Source organism: Saccharomyces cerevisiae, chromosome XIII (genome assembly GCF_000146045.2).
Source record: "Saccharomyces cerevisiae S288C chromosome XIII, complete sequence".
NCBI lineage: Eukaryota > Fungi > Ascomycota > Saccharomycetes > Saccharomycetales > Saccharomycetaceae > Saccharomyces > Saccharomyces cerevisiae.
In genome coordinates this window covers 831677-845509 of record NC_001145.3, presented here as the reverse complement: position 1 = coordinate 845509, position 13833 = coordinate 831677, and the positions used below count along the sequence as shown (strand labels likewise).

General features: G+C 36.1%; 7 protein-coding genes and 1 non-coding gene across 8 annotated transcripts, besides 2 other annotated features; 4 read left to right on the top strand and 4 right to left on the bottom strand.

The window, feature by feature from the left end:
* Window positions 1-164: 164 nt before the first annotated feature.
* Window positions 165-3074, top strand: DSS1 (exoribonuclease II; the record flags this gene model as incomplete). Its single annotated transcript, NM_001182794.1, has 1 exon — window positions 165-3074. The coding sequence occupies one exon, from the start codon at window positions 165-167 to the stop codon at window positions 3072-3074; it is 2910 nt and encodes a 969-aa protein (NP_014014.1).
* A 233-nt stretch (window positions 3075-3307) lies between these two features.
* On the bottom strand, window positions 3308-3568 carry MRPL33 (mitochondrial 54S ribosomal protein YmL33; the record flags this gene model as incomplete). Its single annotated transcript, NM_001182793.1, has 1 exon — window positions 3308-3568. The coding sequence occupies one exon, from the start codon at window positions 3566-3568 to the stop codon at window positions 3308-3310; it is 261 nt and encodes an 86-aa protein (NP_014013.1).
* A 250-nt stretch (window positions 3569-3818) lies between these two features.
* NGL2 (RNA exonuclease) lies at window positions 3819-5366 on the top strand (the record flags this gene model as incomplete). The annotated part of the gene is made up of 1 exon (NM_001182792.1): window positions 3819-5366. The coding sequence occupies one exon, from the start codon at window positions 3819-3821 to the stop codon at window positions 5364-5366; it is 1548 nt and encodes a 515-aa protein (NP_014012.1).
* Window positions 5367-5514: 148 nt separating this feature from the next.
* On the bottom strand, window positions 5515-7323 carry YKU70 (ATP-dependent DNA helicase YKU70; the record flags this gene model as incomplete). Its single annotated transcript, NM_001182791.1, has 1 exon — window positions 5515-7323. One exon carries the CDS (start codon window positions 7321-7323, stop codon window positions 5515-5517), a length of 1809 nt encoding a protein of 602 aa, NP_014011.1.
* A 170-nt stretch (window positions 7324-7493) lies between these two features.
* On the bottom strand, window positions 7494-7582 carry SUP8. Its single transcript is given in 2 exon segments — window positions 7494-7529; window positions 7544-7582. It is a non-coding gene; the product is annotated as a tRNA-Tyr (tRNA).
* Window positions 7582-7746: an origin of replication (ARS1331; Putative replication origin; identified in multiple array studies, not yet confirmed by plasmid-based assay).
* Window positions 7746-8060: a long terminal repeat (Ty1 LTR).
* Window positions 8061-8642: 582 nt separating this feature from the next.
* RIT1 (tRNA A64-2'-O-ribosylphosphate transferase) lies at window positions 8643-10184 on the top strand (the record flags this gene model as incomplete). The annotated part of the gene is made up of 1 exon (NM_001182790.1): window positions 8643-10184. The coding sequence occupies one exon, from the start codon at window positions 8643-8645 to the stop codon at window positions 10182-10184; it is 1542 nt and encodes a 513-aa protein (NP_014010.1).
* A 227-nt stretch (window positions 10185-10411) lies between these two features.
* Window positions 10412-12154, top strand: AEP2 (Aep2p; the record flags this gene model as incomplete). The annotated part of the gene is made up of 1 exon (NM_001182789.1): window positions 10412-12154. One exon carries the CDS (start codon window positions 10412-10414, stop codon window positions 12152-12154), a length of 1743 nt encoding a protein of 580 aa, NP_014009.1.
* Window positions 12155-12256: 102 nt separating this feature from the next.
* On the bottom strand, window positions 12257-13171 carry GPI12 (N-acetylglucosaminylphosphatidylinositol deacetylase; the record flags this gene model as incomplete). Its single annotated transcript, NM_001182788.1, has 1 exon — window positions 12257-13171. One exon carries the CDS (start codon window positions 13169-13171, stop codon window positions 12257-12259), a length of 915 nt encoding a protein of 304 aa, NP_014008.1.
* Window positions 13172-13833: the final 662 nt, after the last annotated feature.

The following is a 13833-nucleotide window of genomic DNA, read 5'->3' as shown; positions in this document are numbered from 1 at the left end:
CTAACTCATCGAGAAGGAGATTTCTGCTCGGGCAAATATCAATGCAAACCCGAATAAGCTTAAATACTAACAACGTGCCAAATAACAGCAATCACGTCTAAAAAGCTTTCAAGAGACGATAATTGGTTGTGCATATCTGTCAGCGGAATAAATAAAGACAGGTGATGGTAGTTAGGCGGAAAGTACATGTTCTTCTAATTGCAAGGAGCTTTCATTCCTACACACCTTGCTTCAGAGTAACTACCAGAGGCAAACGACAGCGAAGTAAGAGTAAGCAGCAAGCAAAAGTAGAACTAGATCACACACGAGAGCTAGATAATGATCAAGCTACAGAGACAGTTGTAGACCGTTCGGTTGGACCGGAGAAAGATATAGAATCAATAAACAAAGACTTTCTGCAACGAACAAAAGGATTAGAGCCTGATATTGAATTAAAACAACTGCCTCAAATTAAACAGGAATTTAACCAACGTTATAAAGATAGGTATGTTAAACCTTCCGAAGATTGGTACGTAAACTCCTGGAGGTCTTTAACAAAACCAAAAATTCCGCTTTACAAGTTAATAAATTCAGATTTTCAATTAATAACAAAACTGAAAGCTCCAAACCCAATGGAATTTCAACCTGTTCAGCTAATGGAAAGTCCCTTAAATGTTGGTGACTTTGTTCTTTTAAAAATGAGACCCAATGAATTGGCGATGTGTGTAAGTCTTCCAAGTAGCACTATGGATCCTCGATACACTTTTGTTACTATTGATGGAACTATGTGCTTTGCGACCAAAAACCGGGTGTTATTGAGGATTCCTCACAAATTACCTGCTGGAATCCATTCACTTATACAGCCTGAGAGCCATCACAAACATTTGCCAATTGGAACCGTTAAGAACTTTTCTAACCAAACGAATATTTTGCCTATTGTAGCAAGGCAGCTAATAACAAGTAGGTATCCAGCCCAAATTTCAAAGTTGGCCTGGAAAGATTTGCCCATTACTACCAAAAAATTACAGTTACTCCACAGATCATTACAAAATTATATGGGTCCATGGCAGATTCCTTTTTTTACCCTAGTCGGATTAGTTCAGAAATTGGATTTAAATAAAGCCTTGGACGATAAAAATGGAATAAATTACTTAACTAGTTTAGTTAATAACTATCACACTGTAAACGATATACCAATAAATTCACCTACCTTTGTTTCCACGTACTGGGCGATTATGCAACAACAGGAATCGAACCTTTGGGGGGAAATCCATCTGAATACAGCGTTGCTGTCGCCTATATCAGTAACGATTATTCCCTTAAAATCACAACATTTATATTATGCGCAGGTGATAGAGAAGCTAGAAGCCAACAGTTATAGAGAGGTCAATAAGTTTGTAAAATTGGTGAATGAAAGGAAATATCGCGATATATCAGCTTTATATCCTTCTGTGATCCAATTATTGAAAGATTTTGCTGCTGGGAATTTTCACAATAACGGAATTATAGTAGCTTTGATCTCAAAAATATTCAGAAAGATAGAACGCTATAAGGATTGTGACATCACAAGAGATATATGTCAAGATTTAATCAATGAGATAACACCCAACTCAATACCCAATCCATTGTTACTTAACATGGATTTAGCATTACCTGCTTCCTCGAAGTTAGTGAAATGGCAACAAAAACTCTACGACTTAACTAATATAGAAGAATTGCAATGGAAAAAATCCGGCACTGATGACGATAGGTACGATTTTGGCGATCTTAGGGTTTTTTGTATAGACTCTGAAACTGCGCATGAGATTGATGACGGCGTGTCGGTGAAAAACTATGGTAGAGATGGACTGTACACTTTATATATTCATATTGCGGATCCAACTTCTATGTTTCCGGAAAGCACTAATGTTGATATTGAGGGTATAAGTACAGATATCCTAAATGTTGCCTTGAAAAGATCATTTACCACATATTTACCAGATACGGTTGTTCCTATGTTACCTCAATCTATTTGTCACTTATCAGATTTGGGGAAACAAGGACAAAGGACGAAAACTATATCCTTCTCTGTTGATGTTAAAATCACTTCTAAATGCAGTGGAAAATCAATTGAAATTATGTATGACAGTTTTAAAATCCGGAAAGGCATTGTGTCCAACTTCCCAAAGGCCACTTATGAAGATGTTGACAGGATACTCGGTACACCCAATAGCGAAGCATCACCTGTCAAAAAGGATTTGGAAAGTTTGTCCATGATTTCCAAATTATTGAGAGAACAACGTATAAAAAACAGTAATGCTGTTATTTTCGGGGAGGGCTTTAATAAGGGCCTAGTGATGCTAAACGCCGATTCAGAAGGAGAACTGACTGAGGTAACATTTTCGGATCAAGAGGAGACGCTGTCTACCATTTTGGTTTCAGAAATGATGATCTTGGCGAATACTTTAACGGGTAGATATTTTGCGGAGAACAAAATCGGTGGTGTGTTCAGATGTTATAAACAGTTACCACTGGGCGAAGTAGCACAACAACAGTATGATTCTATGATAACAAGTACAAAAAAAGGAATTTTTCCCAAGCTAAAAGATATCGTTAAGCTTTCTTCATTGTTGAACTCGAGTTTTTATACAGGTCGACCTTTTAGACATGAAATGATTGGAGCTAAACAATATTTGACAGTAACATCCCCTCTTCGTCGTTTTCCAGACTTGATAAATCATCTACAAATTCACCGTCATTTGCAGAAAAAGCCTCTATGTTTTAATCAAACACAAATCGACAGTTTGATCTGGCCAATTCAATCTCGAGCGGATATTTTAAAAAGGGCTAGCCGTAATTCGTCGACGTACTGGACACTGAATTATTTAAAAAAGCTAACCAAACTAGAGCCAGAAAGGACTTTCGATGTAATGGTAACATCAGTACCGCAGAACGGATTTACTGGATGTGTTTTTCCAGACTTATCGTTCGCTAGAGGAACATTAAAATTGCATCCAAGTTCTATGCATTATCCGATGATTGGAGATATCGTGAAGAATTGTAAAATTTCAAAAATTGACTGTTTAGAAGGAATGTTAGAGTTGGAAAAGCTATAAAAAGGGACTCTTTTTCCAAATATAAAATTCAATAGACCATGCATAATTTTCTTCTTGTAAATATATACATACATAAAATATGAAATCGAGATAGTGTATTGATTTCTTTGTATCAAAAATTGCATAAATTACTATTAACATATGTGCCTATGCAGGAAAAAATAATACTATATACATATATAAGTCAGGAATATCAAGAAGAAAGGAAATCCAGTTGCCTTATTTTCGCTGTTTCAGTCGATGGTTCTCTTCTCCACTATAAACCCAGGGTTTGACTTTCTCAACTCTCGTTGCTGCGATGGTGTTAATTCATGTTCTGTTACTTCTACTTTGACTAACTCTTTTACTTTAGCTAGGGAGCCAGCTATGGCCGGGTTTACTTTTTTGTAGACTATGGACCCTCTTTTACCTAAACCCAAACTTTTGACAATGCTCTTCGTTGTGTGTGGCACACCGATAAGCGACCTACTCAACGTGACTTTGTAAAACACCATTCCTGATATCTGCTTTCAACGTGTTTTAGCTGGTCCATCAATATTGATTCCATCACCTAACTTTTGGGATGATATACTTTATCCTTAATATCTAGAAAAGCTCTTCGAGAGATATTTCGTGCAGAAAGACCATTCATTTTTCAAAAAATGGTTGCACTAAAGCAAGAGGAAAGGAAAAGTAGTGTTGCAAGAAGATGAGATTGTAGTCTCCTTATAGCTTCTTAATTGTAGTTAAGAGTATTAAGTAAATATGACACAAGACAAAGAAGTCAAAGTGGTTGCCCCAGATGTTGCGCCCGACCAAGAAGTAGAAATTAATAAATCTGTAAAAGATGCAAAACATCAAACCAATGATGATTCGTTACTTCAACATAAAAAGAAGGGCAAGAAAGGTAAAAAATCGAAGCCCATAGTGACCCCAGAACATATCGCTAAGGTTCGTGCCGAAAGGGAAGTTATGAGAAAGGCTAAAAGAGATGCAATGTTGGCTCAAGGTGTTGATCCGGACTGCCCGCCAGAGCTGCATTTTATCAGAAGACCTTTCCTATCTCTACATGAGGCAGAGCCAGTAACTGGATTTAGATTCAAGCTAATGACTTATAATTGCTTGGCGCAAGCTCTAATCCGCAGAAAGCTGTTCCCGGATAGTGGTGACGCTTTAAAATGGTACAGGCGTTCTAAAGTTCTCTTAAACGAGTTTAAATATTATAATTCCGATGTCATTTGTTTGCAAGAGATTGATCATATTCAGTTTCAAAGCTTTTGGAAAGATGAATTCAGTAAATTGGGATACGATGGACAATATTATAGAAATGCTACAAAAAACCATGGTGTCGCGATAATGTGGAGGAGAGAATTATTTCACCAGGTTGACAAAATGCTAATCGACTATGATAAAGAAAGTTCAGAAAGCATTTCCACTAGAACAACGACAAACAACGTGGGATTAGTCTTAGCCTTGAAGTTTTCTGAGAAAGTACTGTCGAATTTGGGTAAAAAATCGTCTAAAAAATGCGGTATCTTGATCGGCACTACGCATCTATTTTGGCATCCATTTGGTACTTATGAACGAACAAGACAATGCTATATTGTTTTAAAAAAGATGAAGGAATTCATGCATCGTGTGAATGTTTTACAGAACGAAAATGATGGGGATTTATCTCATTGGTTTCCTTTTTTCTGTGGTGATTTTAATTCCCAGCCGTTCGACACACCATATTTATCTATGACATCCAAACCAGTGCACTATAGAAACAGGGCAAAGACCGTCATTGGGTGCAGCACTTCATATAAGTTTTCCAAGGTCCGTGATGGCGAAGAAGGTGCAGATGACGAAGAAGGCGGGAATATTGAAAAATATGGTAAAGATCAACCTGAGAGCCCCGTTCCTGAAAAATTTCATGCTAATGAAGAACAGTCTGAACTCGTAGATAAAATGGCACAACTCCATAACTCATTGGATATGAGGGCTATTTCACTATACTCTGTTGGGTATAAGAATGTTCATCCAGAAAATGCAGGTCTTGATAATGATAGAGGTGAGCCTGAAATTTCAAATTGGGCAAACACTTGGCGTGGTTTATTAGACTATCTATTTTATGTAAAGAAATGGGACCCACAAAGTAATTGTCAGGAAGTGGAAACCCTTGGCGATTTTGAAAAAGAAAATAAAGTTAAATGCAGAGGTTTTTTGAGAATGCCGCCCGGTAATGAAATGACAAAGCATGGACAACCACATGTTGGAGAATATGCAAGTGATCATTTGTCTATGGTGTGTGATTTAGAGTTACAACTATAGATTACTGTCGTGCATAAATATCTTGCTAATAGTTGTACAGTACAACGTTTAGCACGACAAAAGTTCTTAATAATAAATATTACATCAAATACCCTACCCTACCAAATATTGTATGTAACGTTATAGATATGAAGGATTTCAATCGTCTTTATATATTGAATTTCGGCTTTTTATCAAAGGGCTTCTTTTCTTCTTTTATCGAAATGTTATCATCGTTAAATTTTTTGTAGAACATATTCCAGATTTTAACATATTTATTTAGCCTTTGGATGATTGGATCTTCTGACTTCTCAGATTCTAAAATTTTATTTCGTATATAATATAGTTTCCTTAAAGAATCGTCCTCACGCATCATTCTGTCTTTTTTAGTATTAGGTGTCTCATTTTCGTCAAAAGTGGTTTCAATTTGCAACAGGTAATCATGTAAAACTTTGTAATGTTTTTGTAATAGTGGGTTTTTGAAATCGGATGGGTTATATCCATCCCTCAAGTTAAAGTATCCCATTATACTTTGAGTTACTTTTTTCATGTTATCATAATCTAGTTTATGTTCAGAGCCATCATCATAGGATAGTAAACTAGGAAATTTTCGAATTTCGTCTAGGAATGGAACCCTGTAGAGATAAAATCCTTCGTTGTAGTCCTTCACGCTTGAGGGTGATAACGTATATAGTGAAGGATGTGAATTTGATTTAAGCTTCCCCCATAATATTGCAATTTTATCTTTTTTTCTCAAAATTTTTAATAAAGAAGCCAAGGTTCTTATCGAACCTTCATATTTTGCTTCATCTGGTACGATAAACGAACTTTTGTCTATGTTATTGAAATAGTGTATCGATTTGCTCGATGAACGGAACCCAATAATCTTCAAAAACGCATCTTTTTGAGTATAAGCCTCCATTACTATCTGATCTTGACTATCTGATAGATTGATATCGAGGTCACCATAAGGATAAACCTTGACAGTTTTACCAGTAACGTCTTCTCCTGTTATAGGATTTAAAAATTTTCTTTTTGAATATGCTTCTTGTCTGATATCTTCATGCTCATAAACAAGTTTATACCTGACTCCAGCTTTTTCATGGGTATACATAGTGTAACCCTTGACTCCGACTATAAAATTTGTTTTCTCATCCAAGATTAATGGACATTGAAACATTATCCTCTTTACCTCCTTTTTCCTTAGGATTCTGGACTTGATGTATTTAGCATCTATAGGCTTTGTACTTGGACCATCAAATTCAGAATCCAAACCAGTATTCTCATTTGTATGTGAACCCAACTGCAGTATGTCCGAATAAAACTCGTTGTCAAATGGTTTATCGGCATAGCCAATAAAAAAAGTTGCAAAATTCACTTTGTTATCAAATAAATCAATTGTAAGCCTTCTCAATCTTGCCCGTTCATCGATATCTTGCGCCTCTTGTGGTTTATCAATGTCAGTGAATAAGAACACTCTCTTGTTGCTTAATTGCTTTTGACCCGGAATCTCTTCCAAAAAAGTGTCAAGCATGAATGTGAATAATACAGATAAGCGCACTTGCTTTTCACTCCCAGTTTGTTGAAACATAAAATAGTCGTATAGGCTTATTCTCCCCGATGATAAATCTTCTAAAAGATCGTTCAATTTCTTCATAAATGTAGCATTTATATCCCTTAATGGAAAAAGTTCATAGATACCTTCCTTGGCATCCTCTCTGTTACAGTAATAAAAATAGCAACCAATAGCTGTCCCAGGTCTTGTTATGACCAATTGTGACATTAGCTCATCTAGTGATTCCAGAATTTCCAACAATGGTGATTTATACTCTAGATCAGAGGACTCTTTAAACATTGTCTCTGATAGTTCAATGCAAAACAAAATTCCTTCATGGATATCAAACTTCCTATAACCTGTTTCATCCACTTGATCGTTAAGTTCTCCACTATTGCCAAATGCATTAGTGACTGAGCGCATAATATTCCCGTTTTAAAATCAGGCTTAGAGTCACTTAACAAATCATAGCTTTACTGTTGAAAACTAGAACAGTAATACAGAGAATGTCATTTGGTAGCTACCTTAAAGCAATCCCTAATACATGAAATTGAGAATCTTCAAAAATTAAGGTAATCAAAAGTAAAAAAATATCTCCCGGGGGCGAGTCGAACGCCCGATCTCAAGATTTCGTAGTGGTAAATTACAGTCTTGCGCCTTAAACCAACTTGGCTACCGAGAGTCAATTAACTGATAACCATTCAATTATGAGTCCGTCTAATATCATGCTTATTCACAATTTTAATATAAGCAACCTTGCAGAAGTGACCTGTTGTCAAAACGGAATATCAACTTGATTGAGGGGATGATAATTATCCTATATATTCTATAAATATGGATTATACTGAATATTGGGTGAATAATTTGATAATTGTTGGGATTGCATTGTTGATCAAGGCTATATAATATTATGTACACAGAATATATTAGAAGTTCTCCTCGAGGATAGAAATCTCAAAATGGAATCTATATTTCTACATAATAAAATTACGATTATTCCTCATTCCGTTTATATGTTTCATTATCCTATTACATTATCAATCCTTGCACTTCAGCTTCCATTATACTTGATAACTATTTCTCAATCCTTATTTTATGTTTTTCCACCGCATATTATAATATGCCAGTAATATTTATTCTTATTAATGGTCGTTAATTTCACACCAGGCGTGTTTATAACTGAGTAATCACTTTAAATTTGAGCATCCGGTTTTGCACCGTTAATAGTATCATTGTTAATTAGTAGGCAGGTTGTAGTATATTCTAAGAATAAAACAGGTGCCCTTAATCTGTACAAGAGAAGAGTATGAAATATGAATTACATTGGGCATATCGACTATACGCAATATATCAGTAGCTTCGACGATTTAGGTAGGTATAAGGGTTTCCTATACCTGTATACACAAATTTCAAACTTATGGCCGAGCCAGATAGTCCTTTAGCTATGCCTTCCATTACTTCTTGGAAAGCTTGTTGCATTTCCCGTCATATTATGTACGGTTACAACTTTTTTGTTGATTTCCATGCCCGAAGGGAGCTTAGCATAGCCGCTATTACATAATCTTATCATCTTCATCAAAAATGAACTTCTAAAATCATCCCACCACTCTATTGCTCTTCATATATGCGTTGTATGTTTATGTGCTTTGTTCTTATTACTGCTTAACTGTGACTGGGCCCATTATTCATTGTTCATATGCAGGAAAAAAAAAGCATGCTTGAAAATTTTGATCTCTTGATGGATGGTATCGAGGCTATCAAAGAGATATAGATCCAGAGTACAGTTTAGTATATCCGTGATGGATGAAAATATTTATCTTTCGCTATCTCAGATAAATAAAGACATCAGAAAGGAAAACAAGTCCGTAAGGAATCGACTTCAGAGTATTCTTTTAGACAATAAATTTTTGCAAGATCGAGTTATCCCTATATTTCCCCATTATCCACTGATACCCAATGAAAGATGTGGGCTATGGTACTGTAATCCATCAAGTTTCAAACAGACCAGTTACTTTAAGAGCACAGACGGGCATGTCAACCAATGGGACTTTAGCACCCGAAGATTGAACTTTCATTTGTTAGAGACCATTCGAGATAATAAAGGTATTATAATTGTCGATAGTACTAGAAGAGGTAAAAAAATCCCAGATGCTTTGAGTAAGACTGTCCCCATATGGTGTGCTGTATTAAATACGTTAATGCTTCAGGAAACAGAAAAAAATGTTGCCATCGATAAGGTACTGTATCTTCCACCTGAGACAGTTCCCAAATCAGAATATGACATGATTAAGCGAAAAATACCCGAACTAGTTGCTAAACTACAAAAATTGAATATTATAGATTCTAAGAAATTGAACGAACTGTTTATGGGTAAGTTATTGCGGCCCATATGGGTTCACCCTGGTTCTTCACTTCTAGACCATTCTGTTGATTACTTCACGGGTGAAGTACAGGAGTATGAAGCCTGGGAAACACCTGAAGACCAAAACATAATACCCATTATTTTGTGCACGGTAAGCTATCAAGCACAAGATGGTATGGATAAAAGATACGGCTTCACTTATGTGCAGGGTGCAGCCGACGATCACGAGCTCTGGTCTTTTGGTTTGGATTCAAATATGTTTTGGGCCCATATAGAATACCTAGGCGACGCAAGTTATTCAGACGACCAGTTACATGATTACATCATGGATTTGGCTGCTGCAAAGCTGAGAAATCAGTGTTATATACAAGATAAAGGAAGCTTGGATGAAGTCTTTGGAAACATTGATAAAATTACGAATGAGATATCTCTAGGAAAAGTGAGTTCAGGCTTAACCATCAATAAGAATTTGAAACAGAAATTGAAGTCAGAATATGGTAAAGTTATAATTTTCAGTAATTCGGTGACTGTTGCTGAAGATACAGACGATGAAGAAGAAAGTGGGACAGATCCGTTTATTTCAATATACAAGTTGCAAAGCGGAGACAAGAAAAGTTCAAAAGCTTTACGATCCACATTCCCTAGAATCCATGGAGAAATTCAATCGTTGTTTACAAATCGAGATGAAAAAATAAAGCCAATGCTAATATGCTGCAATACAGGTACTGATATGTCAATCGGTGTCATCTTAAGTATCCTTTGTACCAAATATACTGAAGAATGGATGCTTACGTCGGAGTTACCGGACATCAGTAAGCTTATTGTAAGAAAACACTTGACAAAATTGATTTCCCACTTGAAAGGACGCAACGTTAACCCTTCAAGAGCAACACTGAACAGCGTCAATAGCTTTTTAATGTAGTGAGTTAGGCAATACTGAGATGTTTACTCGCAATGTCACTGTATATTTTAATATCAAATAACGTCAGTTTTTATTAGAAAAAGAGCGGGTTACCGTTTATCCTGAACAGAAAAGGTTCATTGAAAAAGAGCCCTTCAGACATTGGCTAATGAAAAGAATATGTAAAATCAAGAACAAATTAACGAAGCTCTCCTTCGTTAACAGTCCACTACCTAAATTTATGATTAATGTGGATAAATAGACTGGTTAAACATCCATCCTACAGTGTTCTGAGGTTTTACACGAAGAGGCTCTGCACTGTATCAGTGAAATCGCTGCGTGAATTTGGTGTACTGCCGAATAGCACAATATGTCATTCTGTCTATCCCCGAAGAACGTATGTAATGGGTAGGGCTGTCATAAATGATATTTTAATCAAAAAATCCTATTCAACTCACACGGTATGTGCAATTGATCGATCAAAAGATGAAAATAATGGGAGCGCTTATGACAAATTCGAGGCAAAAGGTATACCTATAGATGTTCACACATTAAAACGAATTATCAGCTCGAGTGGAATGGATGAATCCGAATTTTCCAAGAGTATAAGTTACTTATTCGCGAAAACCGTGGACCCTGAACCGAAGGATGTTCTGTCTTTAGAGGACCTGTCTTTTCTTTTGAGCAAACTATACACACAACGGTTTCAAATTAGGAGAATCTGTAGAGACATAAACGCTAAATATTCAGAATTTTGGTTCAAACTTTTTTCCTTATATGCAGAAAAAGTTGATGCCAAGAGAAACCAAGTTAACTTACGGAATACGAAACTAGATGCATGTGAAATATTTGATGCAAATCTTATGATCAAGAACTTTATAGAGCTCGGTCAATTAGGTAAGGCTCAAAAAATTTTAAGCTTTATTCTTGATAGAAATCCTGATATATTACTGTCTCCGAAAAATGCAGATATTAGCACAATAGTTCACTTTTTACAACTGCGTTGTGGCGCTTTGGCGCCTTATTGGAAAATACCAGATAATAGTGAGCAAAAACAAGGTTTTTTAAGAAAAATGGTTCGACTAGGTGCGAAAAATACGTCAATTCGTCTTTCTTCTACTTACAAAGCCATGGATCACCAAACATTATTAAAGATTGCTGATCTTGCTCTGCAGGAGAAAAAGCTTTTGAATTCCGAGGATTTGTTGTCCACTTTAATTCAATCCTTTGGACACCTAGGCCAAACCCAAATATTGGAACGGTGTATTGAACATATATGGCAAATATCACCCCAAGAGTTTCCTAGTCACGTAGTAATTAAGCACCGAGGGTGCTATCCTAGTTCCAAAATACTCGTTTCAATCTTAGTGTCATTCTACTTTAATGACCACGATCTTCACAGAGGCCTAAGTATTTTGGATTCATTCATAAAGCACTATCCGGACGTGAAATTGGATGCGCTATTTTGGAGAAGGCTGTTTCAGCTAAGTCATTTTGCTTGGACACCAGCAAACGACAAGAAAGCCACTTCTGTTGTTAGATGTTGGCATTTAATGAAGCAGTGGTATGCATCTAAGCGGCTAAGGCCTTCAGTTGATTATGAGACGTTGAGACAACTGTACGATATCATGAAGAAAACAGGCAATTTCCCGCTTGGAATTGATGTTTTAAGGAGTTTCAAACCGGGGATCGAAAGAACGAGAGCAGAAAATGCTGGAAAAGTTAACAATATCATTATCAAATACCAAAAATGTATTATTAAGGAGCTTGTAAATAGAGGTAGATTTTCAGCGGTAAGGGAATTCATTGATAGTTATGGTTTTGATAGAAAAATGACCAAAGATTTGAATATTTTTTGTGCGAATCGTATGTTTCTAAGAAGTAAGAAAATGAAAAACAAGATTGAGAACAAAAAGGAAAGGGAGAAAGTGCGGCTAGATAGTTTCGATGACGATGAAGATGATGGTATGATTATAGGTAGCCTTTGGTAAGAAAAGTGTAAGTAGAATTAGCATTTATTTTTCTCCATATTCTTATTCTATAGGATGTAAATAATATGGGACTTTTTTATATATATATCTACAGTGTAGAGTCTAATATGTATAAACATCAAATTCATTAACGAAGACAAATCTGGAAAATATCCACCATCCGTATCTAAACCACACAACTTGGGATTCGTGAGCATTTAGCATAGTGGCAAACGCTAGTACGTATTGTGCATGTGTATTCATAAGTGAAAGCTTGTCTTTTTCGGCGGCTGTGTTAGGCGGAAGCGCCTGAATTATTCTACGGAATGGAGAAATCAGGTCGTAAAGTATTTTTAGGATTTCCCAAATAAAGGAGTTGTACTTTAAAACGATGTTGTTCTTGTAGCTTCTCAAATAAAGCGCAGTGACATGAGGTGGTTGTTCATTTCTTTTGGTCTTAGGTTGAGCATAATCATCCACCAACTTTTTAACGGCAGCATAACAGCTTTTGTGGTTGATATGATTTGATACACCATATGAATCAAAGGTAACGATAATCTGGTTCAAGTTATGATTCTTTATATCTATCTTTTGTGAAAGAGAAGAAGTTATAGAATCAATATCCCATATTTCGTCCATACCATCCTGGAAATCCATCACCTGTACGGAGACTGCTCTTTCATTGTGTAGCAATAAAGCGGCCGACTCATTTAATTCTCTTACCCTGGTTTCGCCAAGACCTTCGGCGTTGCCCTTTGATAAGCAGATTATGTTAAATGGGACGGTTCTCGGAAAGTACGAATTCAGTTGAGAAATTATGGGGGAAAAAAACATAACTTCGTCGTCAGGGTGCGCTATGACCAAATTGATTTCATAATCGCCATATTTATGAGGAAAAATATGCTGCAATGATGCATTGTTTCGGGAGACGATTTTGGGCGTAAAATAAATATATAGGATCGTCAGTACTATTGCTAGTTTAGTAATCTTGTAAAGCAATTTTGAAAAATTTACCTTTGTACGCCTCAACATCTTCATTTAACTTTTCTTCAGGGTTTGAAAGAATCTAATATACGGCTCTAGCGTCACCTATCTACACTTAACAATTCGATAAATAAGGAGGGCAATGCAAGATTATAAATAAAAGCGCAGCGTCGATTTTCCTTTTTCTATGACGTTAACGTAACTAGTAAACCTTCTAGAAGGGACGACTCCAATGAGATAGAAACGGCGAAGCGGGAATTTAGGAGTACTTGTTACCCGGCTACTAGTTTATTTCATACAAACACATTGACACATTCGCACATATACATCTACGAGAAATTACTGAATGTGAAAAGGATCAGAGGCAGTTAAAAGAGGTAACAACTTTTATCATCAGATTGTGATACGACTTATACTATTGAATGTGTATGATTACACAACTTTCCTTCTGCAGAACATTTTTACATCTGTTAAGATGGTGCAACATTTCTTTTTATTAGCACATTACTTTTGATGAAAGAGTATATTCAGTTATCGTAGCTCCTCTCACTTCTTTCTATCCGGTGTTTATTCGCGATATGAGTTGTGATATCAGAGACAGAGAGAGTTTATGTGCGTAACAGGAACGGAGAAAACCAGAGTAATTGAGTATTATAAGCAATAAATCATAAAAAGACATTCTTTCTCGTGCAATTTTTTGGTATTCGGGATAATCT